The following is a 16,826-nucleotide window of genomic DNA, read 5'->3' on the forward strand; positions in this document are numbered from 1 at the left end:
CCTACCGGTCTGGGAAGGGATTTAAAAAGATCTCCAAACAATTTGAAATCAATCATTCGACTGTCCGGAAGATCATCTACAAGTGGAGAAGATTCCAAACAACTGCCAACTTGTTCAGGCCAGGCCGCCCCACCAAGTTCAGCCCAAGAGCAGACCGCAAGATGCTGAAAGAATTCTCTAAGAACCCCAGAATGTCATCACGGGACCTACAGGTAGCTCTTGCCACTGTTGATTTCAAAGTGTACGAGTCTACCATTAGAACGAGGCTGCACAAATTTGATCTACATGGGAGGTGTGCCAGGAGGAAACCTTTGCTGTCCAGAAAGAACATCAGGGCAAGACTAAAGTTTGCCAATGAACACCAAGGCAAAGACCAGCACTTCTGGAACAATGTGCTCTGGACAGATGAGTCAAAGGTAGAGCGATTTGGCCACAGTACCAGAAGACATGTTTGGCGAAAACCAAAGACAGCATTTGACCACAAGAACCTGATACAAACTGTAAAGCATGGTGGTGGAAATATTATGGTTTGGGGCAGCTTTGCTGCATCAGGGCCTGGGCAGCTCACCATCATAGAAATCCTGGTGGCGTCTGGTCAAATCTGTTTGTGGTGTTTGTCCCCCTTCCATCCCTCCCCTACCTCAAACGGCGACACAGCTGACACCACACGTGAAAAAGCCGAATGCCTCAACTTTGCATTTGCCTCAAAATCTTGTCCCGAACCATCTCTCTCTGTACCCACATTACCTAGTTGAACCCATCATATAATCCACTATGAATTCTTCATTGTACCAGAGAGTGCTTGAGGATAATGTGAGGCCATCTGTCGGAAAGTTGAAGCTCAACCAAAGGTTGACCTTGCAACATGACAATGACCCCAACCATACCAGTAAATCCACCAAGGAATGGCTGAAAAGAGAAATGGAGGGTTCTGGAATGGCCAAGTCAAAGCCTGGATCTAAATCCCGTCGAGATGCTGTGGGGGGATTTGACACGAGCTGTGCATGCAAGAAACCCCTCAAACATCGCACAGCTGAAAGAATTCTGCATGGAGGAGTGGGCAAAAATTTCTCCCAGTCGATGTCAGAGACTGGTAGACAGTTATAAGAAACGTCTACTTGAGGTTGTTTCTGCCAAAGGGGGCAATACCACCGATTGGAGCCAAGGGTGTACTTACTTGTACTTTTTTTCCACAGAAGGAAATGGCATCTGTTAATTTTTTGTTGAATAAATTATTGCAAAGTCAATTCTTCATTGTTTTTTGTTCAATTATATCACCTTTATCTATAGATACTGTTTAAATGAAGATCAAATATTGATATGTCCACATATGTTAAAAAGATAAACATTTCATGGGGTGTACTTACTTTTTCCACATGCGAAGTTTGCATTTATTTTTATTTACATTATACAATGGACTACAAAATGTAAATGTTTCATGATATTTGTTGTATTATATCACCTTTAGCTGTCAATATTGTTGAAATGAAGATCAAATAGCTGTATGTTGAAATATGTTGAAATAGTCAAAACTTTACATGGGGTGTTCTTACTTTTACATGTGACTGTACATACAAATGTGCATAACCATTTCCGTTTGCTCTATTGTAATAAGATTATCTGGAAGTTTAAAACTTGAGGAGAAGGTCATTGTTGTTGTTTCTCGTTTTCAGGTGTCTTCCTGATCCCATATGTGCTTATGGTGGTCATATCCGGGATGCCTTGCTTTGTCATGGAGGTTTCTCTAGGCCAGTTCATGAGAAAGGGAGGGATTGCCATGTGGGGTATAGCTCCTCTTTTTAGAGGTAAGGATGTGGTTCCCAAAAGCTTTGGGCTTTTCTGATGCTTCAATTTGAATTGCCCGCTGGCCCTTTTGTGCCACATTTATTGCTGTTTAACACTAAAGATCCGGTATGGAGAGTGGAAGTGTAGGGCTTGTGGGAGTTGTGATGTCTGTCTGTGTCCATCTGTAAAATATTGATATGACCAAATCTCATGAGATTGTGAATTCAATGTTTTCATCGTTATTTAATTTTGACCTTGCATTTATGCATCACAGAGAAGATAATTAATTTGGGACCTTTTATTAACACAATCAAGCTACTCACGCTCACTTGAAAGTGGCAATTCCACAGCATTTCCGTGGGACATATCTCCCAAGATTGTAAATGGGGACCTGAAGGTAGTTTGGATAATTGTTCTCAAGAGATGCGTCTCACTGCTACCGAGATTGTGAATGGGGTGAAAGGACAAGTTGGGAAGGTGAGAAAGCAGGTTATGAAGAGGTAGGCATGGGTGACGTTGGTAATGGAATGGGAGAGTTAAATATTATATTTTAATGAAGTAATAAATAAATATGTAATAATGCAAGAATGCACTCTTGCTTAAATTAAAGGGGGAGGGGAGGACAGAGTTTGGGGTGTGGCAGAGGGGACAGAGTTTGTTAGAGGCATTCTTGCTGTGGGGTTTGGGGGGGGTGGGGTAGGGGGGGAGGAGTAGGGGGGGGGGAAGTTCCCTTGCAATTAACTGAGAACTAGAACGGCACTCAGTCGAGAGCATGCCAGGTTGAAAAGGCTGAAAGCCAGGCTGAAAACTTTACACTTTGTATCCTATTGGTAGGTCGGATCTGCATTCAAAGCTGAACCAAAGGTTAATTGGCTTGTTTCTTGTAACATACCCAACACTTCAACCAAGTTTTGTCACAAGTCATCCACAACTTTTATCATGTCATCCACAACTTTTGTCACAAGTCATCCACAACTTTTGTCACAAGTCATCCACAACTTTTGTCACAAGTCATCCACAACTTTTGTCACAAGTCATCCACAACTTTTGTCACAAGTCATCCACAACTTTTGTCACAAGTCATCCACAACTTTTGTCACAAGTCATCCACAACTTTTGTCACAAGTCATCCACAACTTTTGTCACAAGTCATCCACAACTTTTGTCACAAGTCATCCACAACTTTTGTCACAAGTCATCCACAACTTTTGTCACAAGTCATCCACAACTTTTGTCACAAGTCATCCACAACTTTTGTCACAAGTCATCCACAACTTTTGTCACAAGTCATCCACAACTTTTGTCACAAGTCATCCACAACTTTTGTCACAAGTCATCCACAACTTTTGTCACAAGTCATCCACAACTTTTGTCACAAATCATCCACTCTGAACTTTCAAACCCGTCTCCCTCCTCCAAATCCTGGTGGCGTCTGGTCAAATCTGTTTCTGGTGTTTGTCCCCCTTCCATCCCTCCCTTACCTCAAATGACGACACAGCTGACACCACACGTGAAAAAGCCGAATGCCTCAACTCTGCGTTTGCCTCAAAATCTTGTCCCGAACCCATCTCTCTCTGTACCCACATTACCCAGTTGAACCCAGCTTCTCCTGGACTCTGTGTTCTTCTCTCCTGACAAGGTGGAGAAGTTTTTGTCAAACCTCGACTCTGATTCTGCAACTGGACCAGACGGCATCAGCCCACGGGTCCTAAAATCCTGCTCTGCCTATCTTTCACACCCTCTCTCTGTTCTCTTCACCCCCTCTTTTGCTCAAGGTCATCTCCCATCTGCTTGGAAATCAGCCAACATTACTGCTTTCCACAAAAAAGATGCTAAAACAGATCCTTGCAATGAAAGACCAATCAGCCTGCTCCCAATAATGAGCAGGGTCATATAATCAATCATCGCTTCTGACATCAAATCCTTCCTCTTCTCCAATGGCTTGATCTCGGGTCATCAATTTCGATTCAGACCAGGTCATTCTACTCTGGACATGCTGCTTCTGCTGTCTCAACAATGGATGGAGGATTGGAGGTCCTCAATGCCAAACAAGAAATTAGAGCTGTCTCCCTTGACATATCACGTGCCTTTGGTGAGCAGAGCAAGGTGCCAGACCGTATCAAACTCTCCTCCTATGGTATCCATGGAAATCTCCATGCATGGCTTGCGGACTTCCTCTCTGGTTGTAGTCAACGTGTAATCAACAACTTTTGTCATAAGTTATCCACAACTTTTGTCACGTGTAATCCACACCCTCCTGTAATCCAAGTAATGTAATCCTGTGATCCAATACAAGTAATCCACAAGCAATCCACACCTGAATGGATTTCTCTCATCTCCCTTTCCTGTTAAGCCTGGAGTTCCCAAAGGCAGTGTTCTGGGCTTTGTGCTTTTTCTGGTCTTCATCAATTATCTCTCCGACTCTGGAAAATCCTCTCTATCTCTTTGCTGATGACCACTCTCTGCCGCTCCATACCTCATCCCTCAGATCGGCAGTCTGCAGCCGCCTCACTCTCTGCAGACCTGGAAAAGAAATCAGACTGGTCAAAGAAGTGGACATGTCTTTCAATCCTGACAAATCTTACATTCTCACTGTCTCTGAAACGACCGACTGGACAACCCTCCCATCTACTTTCTCAGCAATCTTCTCCAATAAGTTCTGTCACTCAAGCTTTTGGGTCTCACTATCTGCCATTATTTTTCCTGGGGAAAAAACACTTTTCCAAGCTGGCCTCCAAAGCCATTCGTCGACTGGGCATCCTCCATTGTGCGAAGTCCTTCCTTTGCACACCTGAGCTCCTCACCATATACAAGGCTTTAATGTGCAGCTCAATTACTGTTCCCCCTCTGGGCCGGTGCTCCTGCCTCACACCTCGCTCGGCTTCACGCTGTAGAAACCAAAGCTTTCAGAATCATTGGAATCTCTTGCGATGAGGCTAACTCCGAGGGCCTTTCAATCACTCACTCACCGCAGGCAGGTTGGTGGTCTACTGACTCCTCTCCGGCCCAGCTGCCCCAACTCTGGTTGTGGTCTGTCCCCCAAATATTCCTACAGCTCGCACAAGATCTGCCAGCAACCCTCTTCTGGTGAAACTTCCAAAATCAAGACTCTCTGCTCACCTTCACTCTTTCATTCCTCTTTTCTCCTGCCTCTGGAACAAACTCCCTCATGCCCTTCAATCCCACTCCTCCCTCCAAGTCTTTAAAACAGCTGTTCACCACCATCTCTTATCTTCCCCCACCCAAAACCTTGATCTTTTCTACCCCCGTTAATTCACCCCAGATCTACTTTCTTGAAATACCGACTTCTTTCCTTGAAGTTCTCGCAGTGTCCATGTGTTTTTTTACCTCTCCCACCCCCCCCCTCCTCCTTCCCATTCCCCTGCCTCCCCAAGCCCTCTTCCTCCCACAGATCTCCTGATGTCCCTGTTCTCTACTGTTGTACTTGTGTGCTTCCTTCTCTCTCCCCATCTTGTCTACCGCTCCCTTTATTATATGTTTTATGTGTCCGTTTTTTTTTTTGTGATAAACGTTTGCTCTTACACGAGCCTCAATCTTGTATATATATATATATATATATAAAAGCAAACAAACAAAAAAACAACAACAAAGTAATCCACATCTTTTGTCATAAGTAATCCACAATATCGTTTTTGGCCTCTCCTGTTTGGCCCTATCACTCAATGGGGAAGAATGACTTGAAATTTTTTAAATAATAAAACCCTCTGATCCGGGTTCCTAATATGAGTCTTCACCAAAATCGAATCGATTTGTCCTTGTCACCCACCCAACCTGTCCACGAAGGTTTGTCAGAATGTGTCCACAATGTTTTGAGATATCTTGATGTATATTGTTTTTTGCCCTATCTTTCAATGGTGAAGAATCACTTAAAAATATCAGATCTTGATCCGGATCTTCACCAAAATCGAATCTATTCGTCCTTGTCACACACCTAACCTGTCCACCGAATTTCGGCCGAATCAGTCCCTAACTTTTTGAGATATCCTGCTCAGACAAACAGATGGGTGAAAACGTAACCTCTGTCTCCCTTGGGTGGCGGAGGTAATGGCAAGTATGTTGTGGATGAAATACACAGCATTTTTAGCTCTGTAGCTCAACATTGAGAGATGCTCTGGATAACCATGTGCAGTAATGCCACACCCTACCGACACCTTACTTGGCGCATTCCACGACTGAGCTAGGACCCGCAAGTGTTTGTGGTTTGGCAATTGATGAACAACCATCATGCACCTACACTTTAAATTGCCCGTTTGTGGAGATGTTTGCGCTTTTTAAATGTGGTAATATTTATTGTTCTTTCAAAGTATGCAAACATACATTTAAATATCTGTTTTCAGGTGTTGGCTTTTCTAGTGTCGTGGTGGTTTTCTTCAGCAACATATACTACGTGGTTATTCTAGCCTGGTCCATTTACTTTTTGGTCCACTGTTTCAACATGGGAGAGCTCCCTTGGGCATCATGTGGACACAAGTGGAATACGCCGGCCTGCCAGGAACATATCCAATGTGTGAACATGTCCTCTGCTGTTGGTGACCTCTCAAATGCTACCAACCGCACCTGTGGGCTGCTGAATGGATCAGTTTCTCCTGTTGTTGAGTTCTGGGAGTAAGTTGTCTTCTCTTTGTAGGATTATTATTAATTACCCCACACATGCTGAGTGAAAATCAGGGTTAAGCAATTTGGTCACTTCTCTCCATTTGTCCACAGTCATCAGATTATGATCGAGGAACAATTTTATTTCAATAGATTGTTATATTTTGAACACGCACTCATTGGACCATGAATTGGAAAACAGACCTATAATTTAACAGTACTTTGACTTGAATTCGTTCCGATCGCCCATGCATTGAGAGAAGCGAGATAATCTTTATACTAAGCTGCCTGTCTGGCAGTGAAACAAAATTGAATATCATTCCAAACAGGAGGAAACTTAGCTTTTAAGGATGTTGTAAAGGACACAAACAACAGGCATGGGTAATTCATTTAACATGCTAAGTAAGGTGTTTTCTAAGACACCGCATCAATGGTTCTAAACTTCCAGAATTTTTTTTATGCGACCTTTAATGTCTATTTCAATTGAATTGTATACAGTTGGACCAGACTTTAATGGGTTCCACGTATTTGCGGATGATAAAATGTGACCTGCTTCTACATTCGCAGCTCTGTCTCGCTTATTCGTGGTTTTTTGCAGGCGCACATTTTTTTCCCTCCCACGGACTACTTGGTACTTGGGTGATTAATCTTTTCCACATATGGATAGGGATTTCAGGTTAATATTGTTGGTATTTTCTGTTGAAGGAAAAAGCCTGGTTCATAGACTATCGCAAACTCTCCGCATGGGGAAGAGAGGGAAAAGGCAAGACTATAGATGAGATAGGACGTTGGGGAGTGGGGTTGCTTGGTTGGTTTCTTGCACAATTATTTTATGATTTATTTTTTATTGGGAACTGTGAGTGATTATTTTATTATATATATATATATATATATATATATATATATATATATATATATATATATATATATATATATATATATATATATATATATATATATATATTTAGTTTTAAGTCTTATGATTCCTTTAGTCTGCACATGATTCATGTGTAACTCTCTCCCTTGTAATATGGTATAAATATTGGGACTTCCCAAGTAAAAATGAACTTGTTTTAAATAAATAAATAAAAATGAAATTTTAAAGACTCAAGATATTTCAGGTTTTCATTTAAAATCATTTTGCATCAAATTTTTACAAATATTTCCACTTTAACATTATGGGGTATTATGTGTGGGTCATTGACAATAAAATCTCAATTCAATCCATTTTAAATTAAGGCTGTAACACAACAAAATGTGAAAAAGTCAAGGGGTGTGAATAACTTCTGAAGGCATTGTATAACAATCTTAAAACCGGCCTTTTTTTTTTTTTCAGGAGGAATGTTCTCCGAGTCTCATCGGGTCTTGATGAGACTGGTACCCTCAGCTGGGGCCTTGTCCTCTGCATGATTGCAGCATGGATATTTGTCTACCTTTGTCTGTGGAAAGGAATTCGGTCCACAGAGAAGGTGAGCCGAATGTAAAAGGGCTCAATATAACTGGTCTTGTTTGAAATTCCAAACTCTGTCGATTGCCATGCTCTATCAGAATTTCTGTTGCATTGGAGTATAAATGTTCCTCTGACAGGAAGAAGAATTTTTTTGTTTTTGCTGGTACAAGTAACACCACTATCATTGCAATGTCACTGTAAAACCATGAACCGGAACAACTATTTCATTCAAACGCTTTGAATAGTGGACTGTTCCAAACTGCCTTTAATATGTCAAAAGAACAGTATTATATGGTTTATCAGTCATTCTCATTTGATCAAACATTTTAACTGATTTGTCTGCCTATTCTTCTCTCTCGCTCTCTCCCCTGGCCACTCCTTTGCTCCTGAATGTATTTGGCTTGTGGCATTGGCAGGATATGTGAATATGTGTTGTGGATGTAAGAAAGAGAAAGTAAGAAAGAAAGAAAAAAAAAAAAAAGAAGCTGTAGACAACATTGGATGAAGGTTTAAAAAATGTTTTAATTTCTTAACTTCTGTTTTCCTGTACAGGTTGTTTACTTCACAGCAACATTCCCATACATTATGCTTTTCGCTTTGTTTGTCCGGAGCATGATGCTGGAAGGTGCCTACAATGGGATCGTGTATTACCTCAGGCCAGACTGGACCAAGCTTAGCCATCCCAAGGTACATTGCTTTTGGAATGTGATTGTTGACGTCGACATTTTAAATTATGTTACCTTGCATGATTGGTGACGTTCGAACGATGCCGGGTCAATGGGGAAAAAGACGCACACGAGCAGGTCGAGAGGCGTCGACCGGCCTCGCCACCTAGCCTGTTACATTCCCGGGGCCCGTCCCAACATTTTTTGTTTTAGAGGTTTCCTCCTATCTTTCACCGTTCAGGAGATTAGCGCGTGCAAACAAAAAAAAAACAAAAAAAAAACTTTCTTTATATATATAGAAGACTAGCCGAATGCACCCTGCGTTGCCTGGGTTATTTTTGAATGAATTTACTACTATAATTCAGCTTTCACTCACGGCTGTAGAAGATTGACTACTATAATTAAGCTCAGCTTTTAATTGTGAAATGGGCCCAGCCCGGCCTCGACTGGCCTCACCACCTAGCCTATAACCTTCCCCACCACCTAGCCTATAACCTTCCCCGGTGCCCGTCCCGACATTTTTGGTTCTTTTTGAATGAATTTACTACTATAATTCAGCTTTTACTCGTGGCCGTAGAAGATTGATTACTATAATTCAGCTCCGCTTTTAATTGCTAAATGGGCCCAGCCCGGCCGAGATGGCCTCGACCGGCCTCGCCACCTAGCCTATAACCTTCCCGGGGCCCGTCCCGACATTTTTTGTTTTAGAGGTTTCCTCCTATCTTTCAACGTTCAGGAGATTAGTGTGTGCAGACAAACAAACAAACAAACAAACAAACAAAAACTTTCTTTTATATATATATACCTATATAGAAGATAGATTGATGGAAGATTGAAGATATCTATATATATATATATATATATATATATATATATTGTTACAGATACGACTTTGATGGTATGGTGGGCCGAGCGGGATGGCCGCCGTATCCGTACAAGTTACCCCGATTGCACCCGGGGTTGACTAATCGCGCTATGCTGGCTCAATAAGAAAAAGAAGACACCCGGCTGGATTACAATCACACAATACGACACCAGGGATACGGTTCTCAAAGGTTGTTATTACAATTGCGGAAGGTTTAGATTACAGGGACAAGAGGGAAACATAGGAAGGTGGGCACTTAAACACACTTATATTATCCCCGGACAGACGACAGGTAAACGCGGGACAAGGCTCACTCACACGGGGTTTGATGGCCAGGAAAGCGGGTAGCGATCGCTCCAGGTGCACCTGTGCTCAGGGCAGGATCACGTACGGTGGTGTCCAGAGATGCGTGAAGGTATCACAGCGCTTGTGGGTCGCGACTTTGGTCTCAAGCTGGGGAGGTCGCTCAGCGCTCGGGAGGGTGGCGTCTTTTCCTTCCAAGCTCGGGGCGCATCTCACGTCACGTCCGGCGCGGGGCCGCGTATATCCGGCGGGGAGTCACGCCCTCGCTCGTTAGCTCCGCCCCATATGGCATCGGCCCATGGCTTCTCATTGGGTGCGGGGGTTACCGGCTCCGCCCTTGACGAGGGGCCGACAGGGAGCCCCCTTCTGGGTAACCCCGTCGAGCACATGTTCAATGGCGGCCAACCGAGCCGGAGTGAGGACGCAAAGCCGCTGTTGTTGTGGTTGTTGTTGGAGCTTGAGATGATGGGAAGAGATGCGGGGAGGTATGGGAAGGTCCTAAACTCCTACTGGTGCCATATCATCACATTCTGGTGCAACGAAGAGTCATAATTAATGGAAACAAGTCCTTAACTGACATAGATTAAGAATAACTAGCAAGATGTCCTATAATTGTCTACGTGTGGTGCGGGGGACCTGGGCACGACATTTAATGGGGGAATGAAGGGGAAGATCGGCTCTAATGGGTGTTGTTTACAGACAATGGGACTAGGGAATGGGGTAAGGGGAGAGTTGGGGAGTATCGGAGAAGATAGGGGAATATTTACAAGCGGATATGGAGGTCAAATTCCATATTCGCAACATTGCACCCTTCTCTACCCTCGGGGCGTCCCGACCCGATAAATTTTTACCTACTTTAGTGTGGCACGCAATGTAGTTCCCTCTACTATTAACTCTACCCTGAGTGCGACAGTTTTACAGATATTCACAAATGAGTAAATATGTCCCCCTGCGACGTTGCACCCTTCTCCTCACAGAAACACACCCACAGGATAACCGAATCCGGAAAGAATTCTCAAACTAAACATACAGCCGGTAGGGAGCATTATTTACAAGACTACGCTGATATTTACACTACGATCCAGGACCTGTCTTTGGAGGAACACATGCAGATGTTATGCATAGAGAGAGCGCGCTTGCCAACATCGATACACCAACCCACGAGTGCTCTGTGGCCGACGGCCTTTAATAACGTGCAGAGCACCCTTTCCCAGCATCAACAGCACCACCCCACCACCAATCGGTGCAGTCACCATTGTTCAATGAAATAAAAATAAATTCGACAACCCCTAACCCTGCAGGTGTCTCTTGCTCTTCTTGTGGTGCACTTGGTGTTAATTATTAGTGGTTCACCTGTATGGCATAGGTGCCCCGTTGACCCATAGGTCCATCCCCGGGTGGTGCTTGGCCGCAAAAGAACTACGGTCCATTGTGGGTGGCCACCAACATTGCGGTCCATATGGTGTATCGATCCAGGCAACAAGCAGCGAAAGTGCAGGCCCACAACTGCGTAGCCAGCACCTCTCTCTCCTCTCTCTCTACCCCAAAGCCAGATCCTCGGAGGTGGGAGACAAAAGAAGAAACAAGTGAGTAAGGTGGTAAGGGCGCAAAAGTGCACGCAATATAAGGTAATGCACACTGGGGGCACATGGGAACCAGGTGAGACAGGTACGTTCCTATCGTACGCCCCCCCCCCACCAGGTAACCTACATGGCCCCTCCCTTACCCCTTACTGTATCCACACAACACAACACTACCCATAAACATCTACTTTACAAATCAACAAACATCCCTACTGTCTTCCCCGTTCCTCCCATATACCAAATTCGTCTTCTCTCCCTCCTAACCAATCAAATTTGCCATTTTCAACTCTCATCAAAATTTGCCATCTCCAACTCAACATCAAAATTTGCCATCACCAATTCATCATCAGTCCCTCCTAGGGAGGGAGAGATGGACTCACCCCAATGTCTCATCCACGTCGTGATGCGTCTCACAAATCCTCACAGCAATCTCATTTCCTGCAACAAACAAAGAAAACACAGGTGTGGAGTCATCATCATCACCACAGGCAAGTGGCTGCGTATGGTGCGACAGGTTCATCAATCCTAACTATCTCCTAAATGACTTTAACAACTTTACACTACCCGGGGGCTTTCTCCGGCCAAACCATTGGCCCTCTTACACTATGGGTTCTAAAAACCAATTCCCATTGGCCAAACTGTGGTGCTCTTCAATTTGGGGTCTCACTCCCCCGATTCATCTCCCGGTGCCCTCGCACAATTTCTGGGCTGCGGCGTGTACCTCTCCCAGTGGGTCTACCCACCTGCACACCTCCACCACTGCAGTTGCCTCCGAGCTTACCTGCTCCTTGCCCTAACCTAACTACCTGGGGAAGGCCCTCTGGCACTCTCCCCACTCGGTGCCCTCTCTGGCACTGGGCTACCCGATCCACACCCGGGATCCTCAGGCACCCACTCACAACTACCGGCTCCCAGAGCCCACCTGCGGCCTCACCTGGCCGACATCCTCACAGTGGTGGAGTGCCCAACCAACTACACACACTAACAGGCTACACGCCCAGCCATTTCCACAACACTAATGCACCCATTCACAACACCATTCTGCAACCGCACCACAAATGCCAATATCCAACCACAATTTACCTGCACCCTCTACCTAACACTTACACTACCCGCCCCGGGTATCCGTGATGGGGGTCCACTCTTCCCCCATCCACACCTTCGCACCATGCACACCACTCCGTACCACTTACTCCAACTTTCTCCACACACCTGTACTTGCACACCTGTGCTCTCACACCTGGTGCCACCGGCACCCTTCTCTCCCCAAGCGCATTCGCGCTGATCCACACACTCACTACTCATACACTGCTCCACACACCTGTCCAGTTGCACACCTGTGCAATCACACCTGTCCAGTTGCACACCTGTGCAATCACACTTGTTCAATCCTCACACACACGGCATCATCTCAGCTAACTACTCCCTTCTGAAACTTGCGCTTCCCAGTCGTCCCTTTAAACTATTGCGCTCCCTCGTCATTATCATCCATACTAATCTACCTGCGTCCCCACTACAGGTATCAGTCACTAACTAACCTTAACGTTACCTAAGGTCATCTTCTCTAGATCCCTACACACCATATCCTAACCCACCCGGGCTAGTTTTCACTGCCATACACCCCATAAGCTATTGCTCCTTTGCCCCCCCCTGGGAAGGATGGTGGATTTGCCATCCCACCACATCGGGGGTCTCTCACTACCAATTTTGCACATCAAATTTCAACAAATCAAAAATTTGGCCAATCACTGCCCATCATCTGCCAATCACTACTGCCAATCCCTTGCCAATCATCAAATTTTGTTTTTCTCCAATTTTGGGTCCAAAACACTAACCTCATCACCCAGTCGACTCACTAATACCTCTCGGTGCGCCAATCCCTGTCCAAAGCCCGGCTTCGTAAAGCCAAGCAATGGATGCTGGTTGTTTTGTGCCAGCGGCTGGATACGTCCGGCACTCGGTGCAGGGACGGGGGCTTACCCGTGCCGAGATCCCACACATCACCTCGGCGTGGAGCCATCCAATGTCCCGATCTCGACCTGCCGGAATGCCTCAACAAAAGGTGGTCGCCATGACGACCCTTCCTATCGGGCTGCCCGCTCCCCCTAGTGGAGCACGGACGCGGCCGTTCAAAGCGAGGCCCGGCACGCACCGAGGGCCTGCTTCGGCTAAAAGTCGCTCTAACCTCTAACCCGTGTAACGTCGATGCTTCACCTGGACGCTTACACCCCGCAGCCCGTTCCTTGCTCACACATCCAGCTGTGCCCATGCTCCTCGTACCCTTCCTTACACACCCAGGTACACCCATTCCACTCACAGCCTTGGTCACACACCTGACCACCGAACACTTTGGCACACATTCGTTGCTCGCACACCTCACCAATACACCGCTTCGCACCCCCTCCTCGGTCACCTGCTCTGTGACAATCACAGGTGTGCTCTCATTCGCACACCCAACCACGTGCCTCACCACCAACTCCAGCGTGCATTCCCACTCACGCTCTACCATTCCAGGTGTGCATCCTTCCATCCCAGGTGTACATCCTCGCTCACCTGTCACAACTAACTCACGCTCCATGTCACTCCCACTACTTTCACCTCCATTCCTGACAGCGCACTCACCCTTACTCTTGACAGCGCACTCTTTCCTCATGCACCTGTCCGTCACACACCTTTCTCGCGCACACTCTCCCGTTACACCCTCTGTAACACTCACCACAGGTGGACACTCTTCCTTACTTCTGACAGCGCACTCTTTCCTCATGCACCTGTCCGTCACACACCTTTCTCGCGCACACTCTTGCATTACACCCTCTGTAACACTCACCACACCGCGCTTCCATGTGCTCCCTCGCACACGCGCTACGACCGACTCACTCTCGCCAGCACACTCACTCCTTGGCACACACTTTTTCCTCACACACCCCAGAGTCGGACTTTCTTGCACACCTCCTTTTTCGCACACCAGACCTGTCGCACACTTCACCAACGGCCTCTCACGAACACCCGGGTCTATCTCGACCCCCAAGCTCCTTAAATCCCCTGGCGCATCATACGCACGACCATATTGGTCACCACTTACACCGGGTCCTCTTCCTCTTCGCTTCTCCTCCATCACCTGCGAATCCCTCATCCGGTTAACGAGCACATCACGATCCAAACACAGACTTTGGACCAATTCTTTTATCTCCTCTTTTATCTCTTTGTTATCCCCTCTCCGTCGCTTCTTAATTTCGCTCATCCCTTCTTCCACTTCTTCTAATTTGTGCTTCACCTCTTTTATTCCCCGGTACGTTCTCCTCAAGCTCGTCCTCCAAGGCTACCTTGACCGTTTCCATGTGCGTCCTCACCTGCCGGTCCTTCGTCTCCATTACCTCTATCACCTCGTCCAACCTCGTTGTCAGTCCCTCACGTACCATCTGACATTCCCTCTTCGTCGCTACCAAGTCATCTTTTAGTTCTTTCTGTGTCGCCTTTAAACCTCCTAATACCGCAGTGTTCCTTTGAACCTGCTCCACTAACTCCGTCTGTCCCACCGTCAGCTGCTCCACCTCCTGCGTCAGGTCCTCTATGCCCCCTTGTAACTTTACAGTCCCCTTTCTCACCTCCTTCTCCATGTGCTCCTTACAGTGCCTCACCTCCTCGCGCACTCCTCCGACCTCCTCACTCACTCCTCTTCTGATCTCCTCTCCCATCACTTGCATCTCCTGCCCAGATGCCACCCTCATCTGCTCCATTTCCTCCCTGTGAGCATCCAGTTTGGTTTCTACCCCCATTCTGACCCCCTCTATCTGCTGCTCCATTTGTTTAACTTCCCTTTCCGCTTGGTCCCTCATGTCCCTCAATTTGCCTTCCATACTGTTTTCTAACCCCTCTAACCCTTTTTGCATCCCTTCCATTTGATTCTCTTGAGCGGCCATTCTGTTTTCTACCCCCGTTAACCCCTCCTGTATTTCCCCTAATCTATCGTCTAATTTCCCAAATTTCATGTCTAATCCCTTAAAATTATTGTCTAATCCCTTAAAATTATTGTCTAATCCCTCACTGGTACCCCTCGCTTCGTCCCTCATTACCCCCATTTGCTCACTCTGAGCCCTCGCTTCGTCCCTCATTACCCCCAATTGCTCACTCCGAGCCCTCGCTTCGTCCCTCATTACCCCCATTTGGCCCTCTAATCGCCCACTATCAACCCTCATTTGGCCCTCCATCCTATCCATTTTTGCATTCAGTTGGGTCAAGAATAATCTGAGGTCAAACCCGGTTTGCCCAGCGTCCCCAGCCGCCACCGCAGGCTCGCCCTCCGCGGCGCCGCTATTTTGGGACCCTTCAACCACGTGAGCGAGCGCGCCATTTTGCGCGCCCGCTACTTCGTGCGTGACGGCGCTATTTTGCGAACCTGCCGCCCTCACTGCTTCGCTCTCCTCATGTCCCTCAATTTGGTCCTGGACCGACCCTGCTTCACTCTCCCCTACCGGACCCCAGCCGTCTTGATCCGCCATAGCGCGACTTGCAAAACTCGGTTTTTATTTTTTTTATTTTCGTAAAACAAATTGAAATTTCGCCGTTATAATTTCGCGCGGGAAACGCGCTCCGAATCGATTTTCCCTCCCAAAATTTGGGCCTAACTAATTTAGTCCCGGGTTCGAATTCCACTCCTCGACACCAATTGTTACAGATACGACTTTGATGGTATGGTGGGCCGAGCGGGATGGCCGCCGTATCCGTACAAGTTACCCCGATTGCACCCGGGGTTGACTAATCGCGCTATGCTGGCTCAATAAGAAAAAGAAGACACCCGGCTGGATTACAATCACACAATACGACACCAGGGATACGGTTCTCAAAGGTTGTTATTACAATTGCGGAAGGTTTAGATTACAGGGACAAGAGGGAAACATAGGAAGGTGGGCACTTAAACACACTTATATTATCCCCGGACAGACGACAGGTAAACGCGGGACAAGGCTCACTCACACGGGGTTTGATGGCCAGGAAAGCGGGTAGCGATCGCTCCAGGTGCACCTGTGCTCAGGGCAGGATCACGTACGGTGGTGTCCAGAGATGCGTGAAGGTATCACAGCGCTTGTGGGTCGCGACTTTGGTCTCAAGCTGGGGAGGTCGCTCAGCGCTCGGGAGGGTGGCGTCTTTTCCTTCCAAGCTCGGGGCGCATCTCACGTCACGTCCGGCGCGGGGCCGCGTATATCCGGCGGGGAGTCACGCCCTCGCTCGTTAGCTCCGCCCCATATGGCATCGGCCCATGGCTTCTCATTGGGTGCGGGGGTTACCGGCTCCGCCCTTGACGAGGGGCCGACAGGGAGCCCCCTTCTGGGTAACCCCGTCGAGCACATGTTCAATGGCGGCCAACCGAGCCGGAGTGAGGACGCAAAGCCGCTGTTGTTGTGGTTGTTGTTGGAGCTTGAGATGATGGGAAGAGATGCGGGGAGGTATGGGAAGGTCCTAAACTCCTACTGGTGCCATATCATCACATTCTGGTGCAACGAAGAGTCATAATTAATGGAAACAAGTCCTTAACTGACATAGATTAAGAATAACTAGCAAGA

The 16,826-nt window shown here is 46.7% G+C and overlaps 1 protein-coding gene across 8 annotated transcripts in view; it reads left to right on the forward strand.

Moving 5' to 3' along the window:
- Window positions 1–16,826, forward strand: part of LOC137437893 (sodium- and chloride-dependent creatine transporter 1) — a 112,216-nt gene that overhangs the window by 32,610 nt on the left and 62,780 nt on the right. For all 8 annotated transcript variants that reach the window (XM_078766317.1, XM_078766320.1, XM_078766321.1 and 5 more), the window contains 4 exons: window positions 1,674–1,805; window positions 6,144–6,411; window positions 7,736–7,868; window positions 8,402–8,536. In XM_078766317.1, the coding sequence (XP_078622443.1) occupies window positions 1,674–1,805; window positions 6,144–6,411; window positions 7,736–7,868; window positions 8,402–8,536 (668 nt within the window). The remainder of the gene's footprint in view (window positions 1–1,673; window positions 1,806–6,143; window positions 6,412–7,735; window positions 7,869–8,401; window positions 8,537–16,826) is intronic.

This window comes from Myxine glutinosa, chromosome 12, assembly GCF_964187855.1.
Source record: "Myxine glutinosa chromosome 12, kmMyxGlut1.1, whole genome shotgun sequence".
NCBI lineage: Eukaryota > Metazoa > Chordata > Myxini > Myxiniformes > Myxinidae > Myxine > Myxine glutinosa.